The sequence below is a fragment of the Somniosus microcephalus genome, unplaced genomic scaffold (genome assembly GCF_052327205.1).
Source record: "Somniosus microcephalus isolate GS21.2 unplaced genomic scaffold, FLI_Smic_1.0 unresolved_chr7, whole genome shotgun sequence".
Classification (NCBI taxonomy): Eukaryota; Metazoa; Chordata; class Chondrichthyes; order Squaliformes; family Somniosidae; genus Somniosus; species Somniosus microcephalus.
Window position 1 is genome coordinate 25,231,594 of NW_028225185.1, and position 21,021 is coordinate 25,252,614.

The window sequence follows — 21,021 nt, forward strand, 5'->3', positions numbered from 1 at the left end:
AGACCATCACACTCCCCACCCCGCACCATCTGACGGACAGTTTCACTGGACAGCACATCGCACTCCCCACCCGGCACCGTCTGACTGACAGTGTCCCTGGACAGCACATCGCACTCCCCACCCCGCACCATCTGACGGACAGTGTCCCTGGTCAGCACATCGCACTCCCCACCCGGCACCGTCTGACTGACAGTGTCACTGGTCAGACCATCACACTCCCCACCCCGCACCATCTGACGGACAGTTTCACTGGACAGCACATCGCACTCCCCACCCAGCACCGTCTGACTGACATCAGAATTTTTTTTTAAAAACTTACTTCAAAAAGGGCTCATATTCCTTAAACACCTGCTCACATCCTGGCCATTTGCAGAAACCATGGAAAAACAGAGGGTTCCGCACATCTGGATCACTGCAGGAAGAGCACACAGAGGTGGTCATTAGTTGTGAGACCCAACAACTCCATTCTCCCCCTGTACAGAACACACCACTAAACACTCTCCGCCGGTAACACAGAAACACGCACCCTCCGCCTGTAACACAGAAACACGCACTCTCCGCGTGTAACACAGAAACACGCACTCTCCGCCTGTAACACAGAAACACGCACTCTCCGCCGGTAACACAGAAACACGCACTCTCCGCCTGTAACACAGAAACACGCACTCTCCGCCGGTAACACAGAAACACGCACTCTCCGCCTGTAACACAGAAACACGCACTCTCCGCCTGTAACACAGAAACACACACCATCCGCCTGTAACACAGAAACACGCACTCCCCGCCTGTAACATAGAAACACGCACTCTCCACCTGTAACACAGAAACACGCACTCTCCGCCTGTAACACAGAAACACGCACTCTCCGCCTGTAACACAGAAACACGCACTCTCCACCGGTAACACAGAAACACGCACTCTCCGCCTGTAACATAGAAACACGCACTCTCCACCTGTAACATAGAAACACGCACTCTCCACCTGTAACACAGAAACACGCACTCTCCGCCTGTAACACAGAAACACGCACTCTCCACCGGTAACACAGAAACACGCACTCTCCACCGGTAACACAGAAACACGCACTCTCCACCTGTAACACAGAAACACGCACTCTCCGCCTGTAACACAAAAACACGCACTCTCTGCCTGTAACACAGAAACACGCACTCTCCGCCTGTAACACAGAAACACGCACTCTTGGCCTGTAACACAGAAACACGCACGCTCCACCTGTAACACAGAAACACACACTCTCCGCCGGTAACACAGAAAAACGCACTCTCTGCCTGTACCACAGAAACACACACTCTCTGCCTGTAACACAGAAACACGCACTCTCCACCGGTAACGCAGAAACATGCACTCTCCACCAGTAACACAGAAACACGCACTCTCTGCCTGTAACACAGAAGCCGCACTCTACAGCTGTAACACAGAAGCACGCACTCCCCGCCTGTAACACAGAAACACGCACTCTCCGCTGGTAACACTGAAACACGCACTCTCCGCCGGTAACACAGAAACACGCACTCTCCGCCTGTAACACAGAAACACGCACTTTCCGCCTGTGACACAGGAACACGCACTCTCCGCCTGTAACACAGAAACACGTGCTCTCCGCCTGTAACATAGAAACATGTGCTCTCCGCCTGTAACACAGAAACACGCGCTCTCCGCCTGTAACACAGAAACATGCACACTCCACCTGTAACACAGAAGCACGCACTCTCCACCGGTAACACAGAAACACGCACTCTCCGCCTGTAACACAAAAACACGCACTCTCTGCCTGTAACACAGAAACACGCACTCTCCGCCTGTAACACAGAAACACGCACTCACAGCCTGTAACACAGAAACACGCACTCTTGGCCTGTAACACAGAAACACGCACGCTCCACCTGTAACACAGAAACACACACTCTCCGCCGGTAACACAGAAAAACGCACTCTCTGCCTGTACCACAGAAACACACACTCTCTGCCTGTAACACAGAAACACGCACTCTCCACCGGTAACGCAGAAACATGCACTCTCCACCAGTAACACAGAAACACGCACTCTCTGCCTGTAACACAGAAGCCGCACTCTACAGCTGTAACACAGAAGCACGCACTCCCCGCCTGTAACACAGAAACACGCACTCTCCGCTGGTAACACTGAAACACGCACTCTCCGCCGGTAACACAGAAACACGCACTCTCCGCCTGTAACACAGAAACACGCACTTTCCGCCTGTGACACAGGAACACGCACTCTCCGCCTGTAACACAGAAACACGCGCTCTCCGCCTGTAACATAGAAACATGTGCTCTCCGCCTGTAACACAGAAACACGCGCTCTCCGCCTGTAACACAGAAACATGCACACTCCACCTGTAACACAGAAGCACGCACTCTCCACCGGTAACACAGAAACACGCACTCTCCGCCTGTAACACAGAAACACGCACTCTCTGCCTGTAACGCAGAAGCACGCACTCTCCGGCTGTAACACAGAAGCACGCACTCTCCGCCTGTAACAAAGAAACACGCACTCTCCGGCTTTAACACAGAAACACGCACTCGCCGCCTGTAACACAGAAACAAGCACTCTCCGCCTGTAACACAGAAACACGCACTCTCCGCCTGTGACACAGAAACACGCACTCTCCCCCGTAACACAGAAGCACGCACTCTCCGCCTGTAACACAGAAGCACGCACTCTCCGCCAGTAACACAGAAGCACACACTCTCCATCTGTAACACAGAAACATGCACTCTCCACCTGTAACACAGAAACACGTTCCCTCTGCCTGTGGCACAGAAACACGCGCTCTCCGCCTGTAACACAGAAACACGTGCTCTCCGCCTGTAACACAGAAACACGTGCTCTCCGCCTGTAACACAGAAACACGCACTCTCTGCCTGTAACACAGAAACACGCACCCTCCGCCTGTAACACAGAAACACGCACTCTCCCCCGGTAACACAGAAACACACACTCTCTGCCTGTAACACAGAAACACGCACTCTCCGCCTGTAACACTGAAACACACACTCTCTGCCTGTGACACAGAAACACACGCTCTCTGCCTGTAACACAGAAACACGTGCTCTCCGCCTGTAACACAGAAACACGCACTCTCCACCTGTAACACAGAAACACGTTCTCTCTGCCTGTGACACAGAAACACGCGCTCTCCGCCTGTAACACAGAAACACGTGCTCTCCGCCTGTAACACAGAAACACATGCACTCCACCTGTAACACAGAAACACGCACTGTCCGCCTGTAACACAGAAACACGCACCCTCCGCCTGTAACACAGAAACACGCACTCTCCCCCGGTAACACAGAAACATGCACTCTCCGCCTGTAACACAGAAACACGCACTCTCCGCCTGTAACACAGAAACACACACTCTCTGCCGGTAACACAGAAACACGCACTATCTGCCTGTAACACAGAAGCACGCACTCTCCGGCTGTAACACAGAAGCACGCACTCTCCGCCTGTAACACAGAAACACGCACTCTCCGGCTTTAACACAGAAACACGCACACTCCGGCTGTAACATAGAAACACGCACTCTCCGCCTGTAACACAGAAACATGCACTCTTAGCCTGTAACACAGAAACATGCACTCTCAGCCTGTAACACAGAAACATGCACTCTCAGCCTGTAACACAGAAACACGCACTCTCCCCCTGTAACACAGAAACACGCACTCTCCGCCTGTAACACAGAAACACGCACTCTCAGCCTGTAACACAGAAATACGCACTCTCCGCCTGTAACACAGAAACACACACTCTCCGCCTGTAACACAGAAGCACGCACTCTCCGCCTGTAACACAGAAACACACACTCTCTGCCTGTAACACAGAAACACGCACTCTCCGCCTGTAACACAGCAACACGCCCTCTCCGCCTGTAACACAGAAACACGCACTCTCCGCCGGTAGCACAGAAACACGCACTCTCTGCCTGTAACACAGAAGCACACACTCTCCGGCTGTAACACAGCAGCACGCACTCTCCGCCTGTAACACAGAAAGATGCACTCTCCGGCTGTAACACAGAAGCACGCACTCTCTGCCTGTAACACAGAAGCACGCACTCTCCGGCTGTAACACAGAAGCACGCACTCTCCGCCTGTAACACAGAAACACGCACTCTCCGGCTTTAACACAGAAACACGCACTCTCCGCCTATAACACAGAAACACGCACTCTCCACCTGTAACACAGAAACACGCACTCTCCGCCTGTAACGCAGAAACACACACTCTCCGCCTGTGACACAGAAACATGCACTCTCCACCTGTAACACAGAAGCATGCACTCTCCGCCTGTAACACAGAAGCACGCACTCTCTGCCTGTAACACAGAAGCACGCACTCTCTGCCTGTAACACAGTAACACGCACTCTCCGCCTGTAACAGAGAAACACGTTCTCTCTGCCTGTAACACAGAAACATGCGCTGTCCGCCTGTAACACAGAAACACGTGCTCTCGGCCTGTAACACACAAACACGCACTCTCCTCCTGTAACACAGAAACAGGCACTCTCCACCTGTAACACAGAAACACGCACTCTCCGGCTTTAACACAGAAACACGCACACTCCGGCTGTAACACAGAAACACGCACTCTCCGCCGGTAACACAGAAACACGCACTCTCCCCCGGTAACACAGAAACACGCACTCTCCGCCTGTAACACAGAAACACGAACTCTCCCCCTGTAACACAGAAACACGCACTCTCCGCCTGTAACACAGAAACACGCACTCTCCCCCTGTAACACAGAAACACGCACTCTCCGCCTGTAACACAGAAACATGCACTCTCTGCCTGTAACACAGAAACACGCACTCTCTGTCTGTAACACAGAAACACGCACTGTCCGCCTGTAACACAGAAGCACGCACTGTCCGCCTGTAACACAGAAGCACGCACTCTCCGCCTGTAACAGAAACACGCACTCTCCGCCTGTAACACAGAAACATGCACTCTCCATCTGTGACACAGAAACACGCACTCTCCGCCTGTAACAAAGAAACATGCACTTTACACCTGTAACACAGAAACACGCACTCTCCGCATGTAACACAGAAACACGCACTCTCCGCCTGTAACAGAAACACGCGCTCTCCGCCTGTACAGAATCCAGATGGGGTTGAATCCCACAGCAATGCATTGACAGCTCCTTGCTCTGTATTAGCTCCCAGCACGAGTTCTATATTGGACTCACCGCGCGCTGATTGATGTTGGAACTAAGTCTTGTCCTTTTAAAGAGCTGTAACAAAGAATGACGGGAGGTGCCCTGATGGATGAGGAGGCTGCTGGTGAGGAGTAGGAATCATCTAGAAGAAGTCCTGAGTTGCAAACGGCTGTGTCTCCTGAGTGAACGGGCTCTGTCTCCTGCCGGAACCAGGCTGCATTGGCCAGATTAACCCCTGAAATCAGAAATCACCCGACAATCAAACGGTTTCGCAGCCATGGCTGAAAGGAAAGAGGTAGGGAGGGAAGGAGTGGAGGGAGGTGGGAGGGAAGGAGTGGAGGGAGGTGGGAGGGAAGGAGTGGAGGGAGGTGGGAGGGAAGGAATGGAGGGAGGTGGGAGGGAAGGAGTGGAGGGAGGTGAGGAATGGAGAGAGGTGGGAGGGAAGGAGTGGAGGGAGGTGGGAGGGAAGGAGTGGAGGGAGGTGGGAGGGAAGGAGTGGAGGGAGGTGGGAGGGAAGGAGTGGAGGGAGGTGGGAGGGAAGGAGTGGAGGGAGGTGGGAGGGAAGGAGTGGAGGGAGGGGGAGGGAAGGAGGGAAGGAGGTTGGAGGGAAGGAGGGAAGGAGGTTGGAGGGAAGGAGGGAAGGAGGTTGGAGGGAAGGAAGGAGGGAGCTGGGAGGGAAGGAGAGGTGGGAGGGAAGGAGTGGAGGGAGAGGGGAGGGAAGGAGTGGAGGGAGGTGGGAGGGAAGGAGTGGAGGGAGGGAAGGAGTGGTGGGAGGGAAGGAGGGAGGGAGGTGGGAGGGAAGAAGGGAAGGAGGTTGGAGGGAAGGAGGGAGGGAGGTGGGAGGGAAGGAGGTTGGAGGGAAGGACTGGAGGGAGCTGGGAGAGAAGGAGTGGTGGGAGGGAAGGAGTGGAGGGAGGTAGGAGGGAAGGAGTGGAGGGAGGTGGGAGGAAAGGAGTGGAGGGAGGTGGGAGGGAAGGAGTGGCGGGAGGTGGGAGGGAAGGAGTGGAGGGAGATGGGAGGGAAGGAGTGGTGGGAGGGAAAGATTGGAGGGAGGTGGGAGGGAAGGAGTGGAGGGAGGGGGGAGGGAAGGAGTGGTGGGAGGGAAGGAGTGGAGGGAGGTGGGGGGAAGGAGTGGAGGGAGGGGGAGGGAAGGAGTGGAGGGAGATGGGAGGGAAGGAGTGGTGGGAGGGAAGGAGTGGAGGGAGATGGGAGGGAAGGAGTGGAGGGAGGTGGGAGAGAAGGAGTGGAGGGAGGGGGGAGGGAAGGAGTGGAGGGAGGGGGGAGGGAAGTAGTGGAGGGAGGGGGGAGGGAAGGAGTGGAGGGAGATGGGAGGGAAGGAGTGGTGGGAGGGAAGGAGTGGAGGGAGATGGGAGGGAAGGAGTGGAGGGAGGGGGGAGGGAAGGAGTGGAGGGAGGTGGGAGGGAAGGAGTGGAGGGAGGGGGAGGGAAGGAGTGGAGGGAGGGGGAGGGAAGGAGTGGAGGGAGGTGGGAGGGAAGGAGTGGAGGGAGGGGGAGGGAAGGAGTGGAGGGAGGGGGAGGGAAGGAGTGGAGGGAGATGGGAGGGAAGGAGTGGAGGGAGGGAAAGATTGGAGGGAGGTGGGAGGGAAGGAGTGGAGGGAGGGGGAGGGAAGGAGTGGAGGGAAGTTGGAGGGAAGGAGTGGAGGGAGGGGGAGGGAAGGAGTGGAGGGAGGGGGGAGGGAAGGCGTGGAGGGAGGTGGGAGGGAAGGAGTGGAGGGAGGTGAGGAATGGAGGGAGGTGGGAGGGAAGGAGTGGAGGGAGGTGGGAGAGAATGAGTGGAGGGAGGTGGGAGGGAAGGAGTGGAGGGAGGTGGGAGGGAAGGAGTGGAGGGAGATGGGAGAGAAGGAGTGGTGGGAGGGAAAGATTGGAGGGAGGTGGGAGGGAAGGATTGGAGGGAGGGGGGTGGGAAGGAGTGGTGGGAGGGAAGGAGTGGAGGGAGGTGGGAGGGAAGGAATGGAGGGAGGTGGGAGGGAAGGAGTGGAGGGAGATGGGAGAGAAGGAGTGGTGGGAGGGAAAGATTGGAGGGAGGTGGGAGGGAAGGAGTGGAGGGAGGGGGAGGGAAGGAGTGGAGGGAAGTTGGAGGGAAGGAGTGGAGGGAGGGGGAGGGAAGGAGTGGAGGGAGGGGGGAGGGAAGGCGTGGAGGGAGGTGGGAGGGAAGGAGTGGAGGGAGGTGAGGAATGGAGGGAGGTGGGAGGGAAGGAGTGGAGGGAGGTGGGAGAGAATGAGTGGAGGGAGGTGGGAGGGAAGGAGTGGAGTGAGGTGGGAGGGAAGGAGTGGAGGGAGCTGGGAGGGAAGGAGTGGAGGGAGGGGGAGGGAAGGAGGGAAGGAGGTTGGATGGAAGGAGGGAAGGAGGTTGGAGGGAAGGAGGGAAGGAGGTTGGAGGGAAGGAAGGAGGGAGCTGGGAGGGAAGGAGTGGAGGGAGGGAAGGAGTGGAGGGAGGTGGGAGGGAAGGAGTGGATGGAGGGGGGAGGGAAGGAGTGGAGGGAGGTGGGAGGGAAGGAGTGGAGGGAGGGAAGGAGTGGTGGGAGGGAAGGAGGGAGGGAGGTGGGAGGGAAGGAGGTTGGAGGGAAGGAGGGAGGGAGGTGGGAGGGAAGGAGGTTGGAGGGAAGGAGTGGAGGGAGCTGGGAGAGAAGGAGTGGTGGGAGGGAAGGAGTGGAGGGAGGTAGGAGGGAAGGAGTGGAGGGAGGTGGGAGGGAAGGAGTGGAGGGAGGTGGGAGGGAAGGAGTGGAGGGAGGTGGGAGGGAAGGAGTGGAGGGAGATGGGAGGGAAGGAGTGGTGGGTGGGAAAGATTGGAGGGAGGTGGGAGGGAAGGAGTGGAGGGAGGGGGGTGGGAAGGAGTGGTGGGAGGGAAGGAGTGGAGGGAGGTGGGAGGGAAGGAGTGGAGGGAGGTGGGAGGGAAGGAGTGGAGGGAGATGGGAGAGAAGGAGTGGTGGGAGGGAAGGAGTGGAGGGAGATAGGAGGGAAGGAGTGGAGGGAGGCGGGAGGGAAGGAGTGAGGGAGGGGGGAGGGAAGGAGCGGAGGGAGGGGGAGGGAAGGAGTGGTGGGAGATGGGAGGGAAGGAGTGGTGGGAGGGAAGGAGTGGAGGGAGATGGGAGGGAAGGAGTGGAGGGAGGTGGGAGGGAAGGAGTGGAGGGAGGGGGGAGGGAAGGAGTGGAGGGAGGTGGGAGGGAAGGAGTGGAGGGAGGGGGGAGGGAGGGAGGGGGAGGGAAGGAGTGGAGGGAGGGGGGAGGGAAGGAGTGGAGGGAGGGGGGAGGGAAGGAGTGGAGGGAGGGGGAGGGAAGGAGGGGAGGGAGGGGGGAGCGAAGGAGTGGAGGGAGATGGGAGGGAAGGAGTGGAGGGAGGGAAAGATTGGAGGGAGGTGGGAGGGAAGGAGTGGAGGGAGGGGGAGGGAAGGAGTGGAGGGAGGTGGGAGGGAAGGAGTGGAGGGAGGGGGGAGGGAAGGAGTGGAGGGAGGGGGGAGGGAAGGAGTGGAGGGAGGGGGGAGGGAAGGAGTGGAGGGAGGTGGGAGGGAAGGAGTGGAGGGAGGTTGGAGGGAAGGAGTGGAGGGAAGTGGGAGGGAAGGAGTGGAGGGAGATGGGAGGGAAGGAGTGGAGGGAGGGGGGAGGGAAGGAGTGGAAGGAGGGGGGAGGGAAGGAGTGGAGGGAGGGGGGAGGGAAGGAGTGGAGGGAGATGGGAGGGAAGGAGTGGAGGGAGATGGGAGGGAAGGAGTGGAGGGAGGTGGGAGGGAAGGAGTGGAGGGAGGGGGAGGGAAGGAGTGGAGGGAGATGGGAGGGATGGAGTGGTGGGAGGGAAGGAGTGCAGGGAGGGGGAGGGAAGGAGTGGAGGGAGATGTGAGGGAAGGAGTGGAGGGAGGTGGGAGGGAAGGAGTGGAGGGAGGTGGGAGGGAAGGAGTGGAGGGAGATGGGAGGGAAGTAGTGGAGGGAGGTGGGAGGGAAGGAGTGGAGGGAAGTGGGAGGGAAGGAGTGGAGGGAGGGGGGAAGGAAGGAGTGGAGGGAGGTGGGAGGGAAGGAGTGGAGGGAGGGGGGAGGGAAGGAGTCGAGGGAGGTGGGAGGGAAGGAGGGAGGGAGGTGGGAGGGAAGGAGGGAGGGAGGGAGGAGGGAAGGAGTGGAGGGAGGGGGGAGGGAAGGAGTGGAGGGAAGTGGGAGGGAAGGAGTGGAGGGAGGTGGGAGGGAAGGAGTGGAGGGAGGTTGGAGGGAAGGAGTGGAGGGAGGGGGAGGGAAGGAGTGGAGGGAGGGGGGAGGGAAGGAGTGGAGGGAGATGGGAGGGAAGGAGTGGAGGGAGATGGGAGGGAAGGAGTGGAGGGAGGTGGGAGGGAAGGAGTGGAGGGAGGTTGGAGGGAAGGAGTAGAGGGAGATGGAGGGAAGGAGTGGAGGGAGGGGGAGGGAAGGAGTGTAGGGAGGGGGGGAGGGAAGGAGTGGAGGGAGGTGGGAGGGAAGGAGTGGAGGGAGATGGGAGGGAAGGAGTGGAGGGAAGTGGGAGGGAAGGAGTGGAGGGAGGTGGGAGGGAAGGAGTGGAGGGAGGTGGGAGGGAAGGAGTGGAGGGAGGGGGAGGGAAGGAGTGGAGGGAGGTGGGAGGGAAGGATTGGAGGGAGGGGGGAGGGAAGGAGTGGAGGGAGGGGGGAGGGAAGGAGTGGAGGGAGGGGGGAGGGAAGGAGTGGAGGGAGGGGGGAGGGAAGGAGTGGAGGGAGGGGGGAGGGAAGGAAGAAGATGGGCGGGATGGAGGGATGGAAAGAAGGAGCGCTGGATAATCTACGTTATGCGTTCCTTTCAGCATTGCGAACCCTTGATTGAACCATTGCCCTAACAGGTCAGCTCTGTGAGGTGCTCCTCAATAACTCAGGGCTCCAAGTCCTTGTTACCGATGCTTATCTGCCGATCCAACAACAGCCCAGTCAGAGCTTGGAGAATCTTGAGCCAATCTGACAGAGGGACAGACGACCCAGTAGAGGTTGGTCTTACCTTGGGGAATTAGGTGCCGAGTCACAGCGAGGTGCATGGGCTTCAACGTGAGCAGTCCCTGGTGCTGGAGGTGCAAGAGCTGGTGATAATGTAGAGGACTCAGGTGAACGAACTGCTGCGAGGTCGTGTTGGCCGGTTGCTGTCGAGAAAGAGGAAAGCAGCTAATGCAGAGTAAAGCAACCACCTGCGTATTAATTCTGGCAACAGGTTCTATTGGAGGTGCCTAAGTTGCCCTCCCACAGATCTCGGCTTCCCTTTGGGCAGGACACCTCCTTGTCACAGCAACTTTCCGCACCTTGTCTAGCGGATTTGTCACTGTTTCATGGAGGTGGTGCTACCAAGGAAATGTTTACAGTTTTAACGTGGCTTCTTAGACAAAGAGGGCGATGTTGGATCTCAGTGGGGGTGGGGTCCTCATAGCTGGCCACGTTCCATCAACTCAGGAACCAAAAAACCCAGCGCCAAGGTGGCAGCGTAGGGTGAGGAAAATAGGGATGGCAAGGTAGGCTAGGGTAGAGCAGTATAGGGGAGGGTAGGGTGGAGCGGGACAGGAAGTGGTAGGCTGGGGTAGAGGAGTAGAGGGCAGTGTAGGGTGGGGCGGGTTGGGGTGGGGCGGTGTGGAGCGGGACGGGGTGGGGTGGAGGTGGGATGGGGCGGGGTGGAGCGGGGTGGGATGGGGCAGTGTGGAGCGGGACGGGGTGGGGTGGAGGTGGGATGGGGCGGGGTGGAGCGGGACAGGGTGGGGTGGAGCGGGGGCGGGGTGGAGCAGGGCGGGGTGGGGTGGAGGTGGGATGGGGCGGGGTGGAGCGGGACGGGGCGCGGTGGAGCGGGACAGGGCGGGGTGGAGCAGGGTGGGATGGGGCGGTGTGGAGCGGGACGGGGTGGGGTGGAGGTGGGATGGGGCGGGGTGGAGCGGGATGGGGCGGGGTGGAGCGGGACAGGGCGGGGTGGAGGTGGGATGGGGCGGGGTGGGATGGGGCGGGGTGGAGCGGGACGGGGCAGGGTGGAGCAGGACAGGACGGGGTGGGGTGGAGGTGGGATGGGGCGGGGTGGAGCGAGGTGGGATGGGGCGGGGTGGAGCGGGACGGGGCCGGGTGGGGTGGGGGCGGAGTAGGGTGGAGCGGGACAGATATGGAGTGAGGGCGGACAAAGAGGTGAAGGAGGAGAGTTGATTGGAGAACAGGAGTTTCAATAGGACTGAGGAGCTGAGAGTAAAACTGAGGCACTACAGCACCACCACTGCTGGGAGGGTGTAACTACACCGTGACGTGTTTACATGGAGAGTTTGCAATGTAAATTGGATGGAGGAATTGAAAAACGGCCCCGAAGGTGGGACAGGCAGATTGCTACCTGTGGTTGGGTTTGAGGCAGACTTGTTCCAGGGCTATCCTTCACAACATTGCCCAGCGCACCACTGTCTCCCGATTTGCTCCGTTCTCCGGTTCCCGTCATTCTATCTTTTCAAACTCTGGAACAAGAGAAATAGTTGATAAGATTCTGATTTGAAGGCACCAGAAGAGACAGAAGAGAAGACACAGTCCTTGGCCGCGAGAGCTTTTAAATGTACTTCACTGTCCTCTCCTTACAGTGGGCACTGGTCTCTCCTTACAGTGGGCACTGGCCTCTCTTCACTGTGGGCACTGGCCCCTCCTTACAGTGGTCACTGGCTTCTCCTTACAGTGGACACTGGCCTCTCTTTACAGTGGGCACTGGCCTCTCCTTACAGTGGGCACTGGCCTCTCCTTACAGTGGACACTGGCCTCTCCTTACAGTGGACACTGGCCTCTCCTTACAGTGGGCACTGGCCTCTCCTTACAGTGGGCACTGGCCTCTCCTTACAGAGGGCACTGGCCTCTCCTTACAGTGGGCACTGGCCTCTCCTTACAGTGGGCATTGGGCTCTCCTTACATTGGACACTGGCCTCTCCTTACAGTGGACACTGGCCTCTGCTTACAGTTGGCACTGGCCTCTCCTTACAGTGGATGCTGGCCTCTCCTTACAGTGGGCACGGCCTCTCCTTACAGTGGGCACTGGCCTCTCCTTACAGTGGACACTGGCCTCTCCTTACAATGGACACTGGCCTTTCCTTACAGTGGACACTGGCCTCTCCTTACAGTGGGCACTGGCCTCTCCTTACAGTGGGCACTGGCCTCTCCTTACAGTGGGCACTGGCCTCTCCTTACAGTGGACACTGGCCTCTCCTTACAGTGGGCACTGGCCTCTCCTTACAGTGGGCACTGACCTGTCCTTACAGTGGAAACAGGCCTCTCCTTACAGTGGGCACTGGCCTCTCCTTACAGTGGGCACTGGCCTCTCCTTACAGTGGGCACTGGCCTCTACTTACAGTGGGCACTGGCCTCTCCTTACAGTGGGCACATGCCTCTCCTTACAGAGGACACTGGCCTCTCCTTACAGTGGGCACTGGCCTCTCCTTACAGTGGGCACTGGCCTCTCTTTACAGTGGACACTGGCCTCTCACTACAGTGGGCACTGGCCTCTCCTTACATTGGACACTGGCCTCTCCTTACAGTGGACACTGGCCTCTCCTTACATTGGGCACTGGCCTCTCCTTACAGTGTGCACTGGCCTCTCCTTACAGTGGGCACTGGCCTCTCCTTACAGTGGGCATTGGCCTCTCCTTACAGTGGGCACTGGCCTCTCCTTACAGTGGGCACTGGCCTCTACTTACAGTGGACACTGGCCTCTCCTTACAGTGGCCACTGGCCTCTCCTTACAGTGGCCACTGGCCTCTCCTTACAGTGGGCACTGGCCTCTCTTTACAGTGGACACTGGCCTCTCCCTACAGTGGGCACTGGCCTCTCCTTACATTGGGCCCTGGCCTCTCCTTACAGTGGGCACTGGCCTCTCCTTACAGTGGGCACTGGCCTCTCCTTATGGTGGGCACTGGCCTCTCCTTACAGTGGGCACTGGCTTCTCCTTACAGTGGACACTGGCCTTTCCTTACAGTGGGCACTGGCCTCTCCTTACAGTGGGCATTGGGCTCTCCTTACATTGGACACTGGCCTCTCCTTACAGTGGACACTGGCCTTTCCTTACAGTTGGCACTGGCCTCTCCTTACAGTGGATGCTGGCCTCTCCTTTCAGTGGGCACTGGCCTCTCCTTACAGTGGTCACTGGCCTCTCCTTACAGTGGACGCTGGCCTCTCCTTACAGTGGATGCTGGCCTCTCCTTTCAGTGGGCACTGGCCTCTCCTTACAGTGGTCACTGGCCTCTCCTTACATTGGACACTGGCCTCTCCTTACAGTGGACACTGGCCTCTCCTTACAGTTGGCACTGGCCTCTCCTTACAGTGGATGCTGGCCTCTCCTTTCAGTGGTCACTGGCCTCTCCTTACAGTGGACACTGGCCTCTCCTTACAGTGGACACTGGCCTCTCCTTACAATGGACACTGGCCTTTCCTTACAGTGGACACTGGCCTCACCTTACAGTGGGCACTGGCCTCTCCTTACAGTGGGCATTGGCCTCTCCTTACAGTGGGCACTGGCCTCTCCTTACAGTGGGCACTGGCCTCTCCTTACAGTGGACACTGGCCTCTCCTTACAGTGGGCACTGGCCTCTCCTTACAGTGGGCACTGACCTGTCCTTACAGTGGGCACTGGCCTCTCTTTACAGCCTTAGCTGTTAACCTAACCCTATCTGGCTCCCTCACTGTGAGCAATCTTACTGACAGTGTGAGAATCAGATGAAATAAATTACTCGCCCTCACAGAGTGGCTGGAATCTCACCATTCGGAGAGCGGTGGCAGGAGGGGCGACTGGAGTCTGCCCACGGCCACAGCGGCCCTGTGAGTGGCCAATAGTCTGAATCTGATAGGTGTTAGCTGACAGGGTCACCCGCCCAATGAATCGGGGCTCTCACCTCTCATGTCCTGGGTTTGAAGCACCCGCTCTTGGGGTTGTATCTGATGGTGGTGATGTCAGGGGAGAATGATGGATAATAAATTAAATTCAAATGATTTAATCCTAGAATGAGCTACACAGAGCCCCAGCAATAGCTGACTCCTTGCGGCTCAGATAACTCCCCACACCCTACATTCCCCAGCGACGGTACTTACCAGCCTGCCCCTCCATAGTTGCAAATTAATGGTTAGCCAGACGCTGCCTACCCACGGCCCAGTACAGCTAGGGAAAGTGTGGGGCACCCGGCTCTGGGCTGGAGAGAGCTCGCTGCATCTGATGAAAACCCCTAATTATGAATCTGTTCCATCAGATAACAGACAGAAATGTCAGCGTAGCTCTCAATCAGGAAGTGAAAACAGCAATCTCAGATAAGGAGCCAGCCAGTGAGATTGGTCGTGGGTCTGCACTGCGGGCCACGTTACGATAGCACTGTACTGGGAGACTAGTATGGTATCATGCCGCTCCCAGGAGCCCTCGACACAATGCAGCCAGGTGAGGTGCAAGCAGAGTCTCCTCTGCTGTAACCATGTCCCCCTCCTGGTATATTCCAGTCCCAGAACGGTTTGTTTATTTATTCATTCATGGGATGTGGCTGTCTCTGGCAAGGACGGTATTTATTGCCCATCCCTAGTGGTCCTTCAGAAGGTGGTGGTGAGCCACCTTCTTGAACCGCTGCAGTCCGTGTGGTGAAGGTGCTCCCACAGCGCTGTTAGGGAGGGCGTTCCAGGACTCTGACCCAGCATCCCATCCCAAACATCAGCACATTCTAAACACTATCCCATCCCAAACACCATCCCATCCCAAACACCACCCCAAACACCATCCCATCCCAAACACCATCCCATCCCAAACACCACCCCAAACACTATCCCATCCCAAACACCATCCCATCCCAAACACCACCCCAAACACCATCCCATCCCAAACACCACCACAAACACCATCCCATCCCAAACACTATCCCATCCCAAACACCATCCCATCCCAAACACCATCCCATCCCAAACACCACCACAAACACCATCCCAAACACCATCCCATCCCAAACACCACCACAAACACCATCCCATCCCAAACACTATCCCATCCCAAACACCATCCCATCCCAAACACCATCCCATCCCAAACACCACCACAAACACCATCCCAAACACCATCCCATCCCAAACACCACCCCAAACACCTTCCCATCCCAAACACCATCCCATCCCAAACACCACCCCAAACACCATCCCATCCCAAACACCATCCCATCCCAAACACCATCCCATCCCAAACACCACCCCAAACACCATCCCATCCCAAACACCACCCCAAACACCATCCCATCCCAAACACCATCCCATCCCAAACACCATCCCATCCCAAATACCATCCCATCCCAAACACCATCCCATCCCAAACGCTATCCCATCCCAAACACCACCCCAAACACCACACCCATCCCAAACACCATCCCATCCCAAACACCACCCCAAACACTATCCCATCCCAAACACCATCCCATCCCAAACACCATCCCATCGCAAACACCACCCCAAACACCATCCCATCCCAAACGCCACCCCAAACACCATCCCATCCCAAACACCATCCCATCCCAAACACCATCCCATCCCAAACACCACCCCAAACACCATCCCATCCCAAACACCATTCCATCCCAAACACTATCCCATCCCAAACACCATCCCATCCCAAACACCATCCCAAACACCATCCCATCCCAAACACCATCCCGTCCCAAACACCATCCCAAACATCATCCCAAACACCATCCCAAACACCATCCCATCCCAAACACCATCCCATCCCAAACACCTTCCCATCCCAAACACCTTCCCATCCCAAATACCATCCCATCCCAAACACCATCCCATCCCAAACACCATCCCAAACATCACCCCAAACACCATCCCAAACACCATCCCATCCCAAACACCATCCCAAACATCACCCCAAACACCATCCCAAACACCATCCCATCCCAAACACCATCCCATCCCAAACACCATCCCAAACACCACCCCAAACACCATCCCATCCCAAACACCATCCCATCCCAAACACCATCCCATCCCAAACACCATCCCATCCCAAACACCATCCCAAACATCACCCCAAACACCATCCCAAACACCATCCCATCCCAAACACCATCCCATCCCAAACACCATCCCAAACACCACCCCAAACACCATCCCATCCCAAACACCATCCCATCCCAAACACCATCCCATCCCAAACACCATCCCATCCCAAACACCATCCCAAACACCATCCCATCCCAAACACCATTCCAAACACCATCCCATCCCAAACACCATCCCAAACACCATCCCATCCCAAACACCATCCCAAACACCATCCCAAACAGCGTCCCAAACACCATCCCATCTCAAACACCACCCCATCCCAAACACCATCCCAAACACCATCCCAAACAGCGTCCCAAACACCATCCCATCCCAAACACCATCTCATCCCAAACACCATCCCAAAATCATCCCATCCCAAACACCATCCCATCCCAAACATCACCCCAAACACCATCCCAAACACCATCCCAAACACCATCCCATCCCAAACACCATCCCAAACACCATCCCATCCCAAACACCATCCCATCCCAAACACCATCCCAAACATCACCCCAAACACCATCCCAAACACCATCCCATCCCAAACACCATCCCATCCCAAACACCATCCCAAACACCACCCCAAACACCATCCCATCCCAAACACCATCCCATCCCAAACACCATCCCATCCCAAACACCATCCCATCCCAAACACCATCCCAAACACCATCCCATCCCAAACACCATTCCAAACACCATCCCATCCCAAACACCATCCCAAACACCATCCCAAACAACGTCCCAAACACCATCCCATCTCAAACACCACCCCATCCCAAACACCATCCCAAACAGCGTCCCAAACACCATCCCATCCCAAACACCATCTCACCCCAAACACCATCCCAAAATCATCCCATCCCAAACACCATCCCGTCCCAAACATCACCCCAAACACCATCCCAAACACCATCCCAAACACCATCCCATCCCAAACACCATCCCAAACACCATCCCATCCCAAACACCATCCCATCCCAAACACCATCCCATCCCAAACAGCGTCCCAAACACCATCCCATCCCAAACACCATCCCATCCCAAACACCATCCCATCCCAAACACCATCCCAAACACCTTCCCATCCCAAACACCATCCCATCCCAAACACCATCCCATCCCAAACACCATTCCATCCCAAACACCTTCCCATCCCAAACACCATTCCATCCCAAACACCATCCCATCCCAAACACCAATCCATCCCAAACACCTTCCCATCCTAAACACCATTCCATCCCAAACACCATCCCATTCCAAACACCATTCCATCCCAAACACCTTCCCATCCCAAACACCATCCCATCCCAAACACCATCCCATCCCAAACACCATCCCATCCCAAACACCATTCCATCCCAAACACCTTCCCATCCCAAACACCATTCCATCCCAAACACCTTCCCATCCCAAACACCATCCCATCCCAAACACCTTCCCATCCCAAACACCATCCCATCCCAAACACCATTCCATCCCAAACACCATTCCATCCCAAACACCATTCCATCCCAAACACCATTCCATCCCAAACACCTTCCCATCCCAAACACCATTCCATCCCAAACACCATCCCATCCCAAACACCAATCCATCCCAAACACCTTCCCATCCTAAACACCATTCCATCCCAAACACCATCCCATTCCAAACACCATTCCATCCCAAACACCTTCCCATCCCAAACACCATCCCATCCCAAACACCATCCCATCCCAAACACCATCCCATCCCAAACACCATTCCATCCCAAACACCTTCCCATCCCAAACACCATTCCATCCCAAACACCTTCCCATCCCAAACACCATCCCATCCCAAACACCTTCCCATCCCAAACACCATCCCATCCCAAACACCATTCCATCCCAAACACCATTCCATCCCAAACACCATTCCATCCCAAACACCATTCCATCCCAAACACCTTCCCATCCCAAATACCATCCCATCCCAAACACCATCCCATCCCAAACACCATCCCAAACATCACCCCAAACACCATCCCAAACACCATTCCATCCCAAACACCTTCCCATCCCAAATACCATCCCATCCCACACACCATCCCAAACATCACCCCAAACATCACCCCAAACACCATCCCAAACACCATCCCATCCCAAACACCATTCCAAACACCATCCCATCCCAAACACCATCCCAAACAGCGTCCCAAACACCATCCCATCCCAAACACCATCCCATCCCAAACACCATCCCATCCCAAACACCATCCCAAACACCATCCCATCCCAAACACCATCCCATCCCAAACACCATCCCAAACACCACCCCAAACACCATCCCATCCCAAACACCATCCCATCCCAAACACCATCCCATCCCAAACACCATCTCATCCCAAACACCATCCCAAAATCATCCCATCCCAAACACCTTCCCATCCCAAACACCATTCCATCCCAAACACCTTCCCATCCCAAACACCATCCCATCCCAAACACCATCCCATCCCGAACACCATCCCATCCCGAACACCATCCCATCCCAAACAGAAACCAGATCCCAACCAGAAACCAGATCCCAACCAGCAACGTGATCCTAACCAGATTTCTTCACAATGAGGTGAGACGGCAGTTCTTGCTGTTTGAAAACTTGGCTTCAGAGTTGAAAGCTTTCATATATTTTTATATCCAGATCGGATCTCGGTGCAGGAGGAAATCTGTCTCACAACTCAGCAGTGGTTCTGGTAAATAGCTTGTGAAAGTGGTGAGCGTTGACACCTTATCTAAACTCTGGTGGCGTGAATTAAATTGATGAATCAAAGAATCACAGCGCCACTCCGTTAAGGCCAGGGACTAGGACACATGGGGAGAGGCAAGGCGCTGCACAGACTGGAGATAGTTCTGTGCCAGTGACAGAAACAGGAACATTAATCTCTGCTAACACGTGCTTAAAATCAAAGCACGGACTAAACCAGCCCTTAATCTTCCCTCTCCTTCCTCTACCTTCCGGTTATTCAGTGTCTTTTATCTGCAACACCACACACACACATAGGCTACAAATGTAGGAACAGGAGGAGGCCATACAGCCCCTCGAGCCTGTTACACAGGAACAGGGGGAGGACATTCAGCCCCTCGAGCCAGTTACACAGGAACAGGAGGAGGCCATTCAGCCCCTCGAGTCTATTACACAGGAACAGGAGGAGGCCATTCAGCCCCTCGAGCCAGTTACACAGGAACAGGAGGAGGCCATTCAGCCCCTCGAGTCTATTACACAGGAACAGGAGGAGGCCATTCAGCCCCTCGAGCCTGTTACACAGGAACAGGAGGAGGCCATTCAGCCCCTCGAACCTGTTACACAGGAACAGGAGGAGGCCATTCAGCCCCTCGAGCCTGTTACACAGGAACAGGAGGAGGCCATTCAGCCCCTCAAGTCTGTTACACAGGAACAGGAGGAGGCCATTCAGCCCCTCGAACCTGTTACATTAGGAACAGGAGGAGGCCATTCAGCCCCTCGAGCCTGTTACATTAGGAACAGGAGGAGGCCATACAGCCCCTCGAGCCTGTTACACAGGAACAGGGGGAGGCCATTCAGCCCCTCGAGCCAGTTACACAGGAACAGGAGGAGGCCATTCAGCCCCTCGAGTCTGTTACACAGGAACAGGAGGAGGCCGTTCAGCCCCTCGAGCCTATTACATTAGGAACAGGAGGAGGCCATTCAGCCTCTCGAGCCTGTTACACAGGAACAGGAGGAGGCCATTCAGCCCCTCGAGTCAGTTACACAGGAACAGGGGGAGGCCATTCAGCCCCTCCAGTCTGTTACACAGGAACAGGAGGAGGCCATTCAGCCCCTCCAGTCTGTTACACAGGAACAGGAGGAGGCCATTCAGCCCCTCGAGTCTGTTACACTGGAACAGGAGGAGGCCGTTCAGCCCCTCAAGCCTTTTACTTTAGGAACAGGAGGAGACCATTCAGCCCCTCGAGTCCGTTACACAGGAACAGGAGGAGGCCATTCAGCCCCTCAAGCCTTTTACTTTAGGAACAGGAGGAGGCCATTCAGCCCCTCGAGTCTGTTACACAGGAACAGCAGGAGGACTTTCAGCCCCTCGAGCCTGTTACATTAGGAACAGGAAGAGGCCATTCAGCCCCTCGAGCCTGCTACATTAGGAACAGGAGCAGGCCATTCAGCCCCTCGAACCTTTTACATTAGGAACAGGAGGAGGCCATTCAGCCCCTTGAGCCTGTTACACAGGAACAGGAGGAGGACGTTCAGCCCCTCGAGCCTGTTACACAGGAACAGGAGGAGGCTGTTCAGCCCCTCGAGCCTGTTACACAGGAACAGGAGGAGGCCATTCAGCCCCTTGAGCCTGTTACACAGGAACAGGAGGAGGACGTTCAGCCCCTCGAGTCTGTTACATTAGGAACAGGAGGAGGCCATTCAGCCCCTTGAGCCTGTTACACAGGAACAGGAGGAGGACGTTCAGCCCCTCGAGCCTGTTACACAGGAACAGGAGGAGGCTGTTCAGCCCCTCGAGCCTGTTACATTAGGAACAGGAGGAGGCCATTCAGCCCCTCGAGCCTGTTACACAGGAACAGGAGGAGGCCATTCAGCCCCTCAAGCCTGTTACACAGGAACAGGAGGAGGCCGTTCAGCCCCTCGAGCCTGTTACACAGGAGCAGGAGGAGGCCGTTCTTGCACCTTACAGTCTGAAGCTGGAAGCTCACTTTATCCAGAGCCTGTGCCTCAGAGCTATGCGATTGTAATAAGCATTAACAGTAATGAATCTAGCAGCAGCACCGGCT

At 56.4% G+C, this 21,021-nt stretch overlaps 1 protein-coding gene across 2 annotated transcripts in view; it reads right to left on the reverse strand.

Moving 5' to 3' along the window:
- Positions 1 to 21,021, reverse strand: part of LOC147086635 (forkhead box protein P2-like) — a 427,219-nt gene that overhangs the window by 375,995 nt on the left and 30,203 nt on the right. For both annotated transcript variants that reach the window (XM_085978775.1, XM_085978776.1), the window contains exons 2-5: positions 11,538 to 11,655; positions 10,188 to 10,326; positions 5,243 to 5,447; positions 320 to 412 (exon numbers count right to left, since the gene is read on the reverse strand). In XM_085978775.1, the coding sequence (XP_085834901.1) occupies positions 320 to 412; positions 5,243 to 5,447; positions 10,188 to 10,326; positions 11,538 to 11,639 (539 nt within the window). In that variant the 5' untranslated portion in view covers positions 11,640 to 11,655. The remainder of the gene's footprint in view (positions 1 to 319; positions 413 to 5,242; positions 5,448 to 10,187; positions 10,327 to 11,537; positions 11,656 to 21,021) is intronic.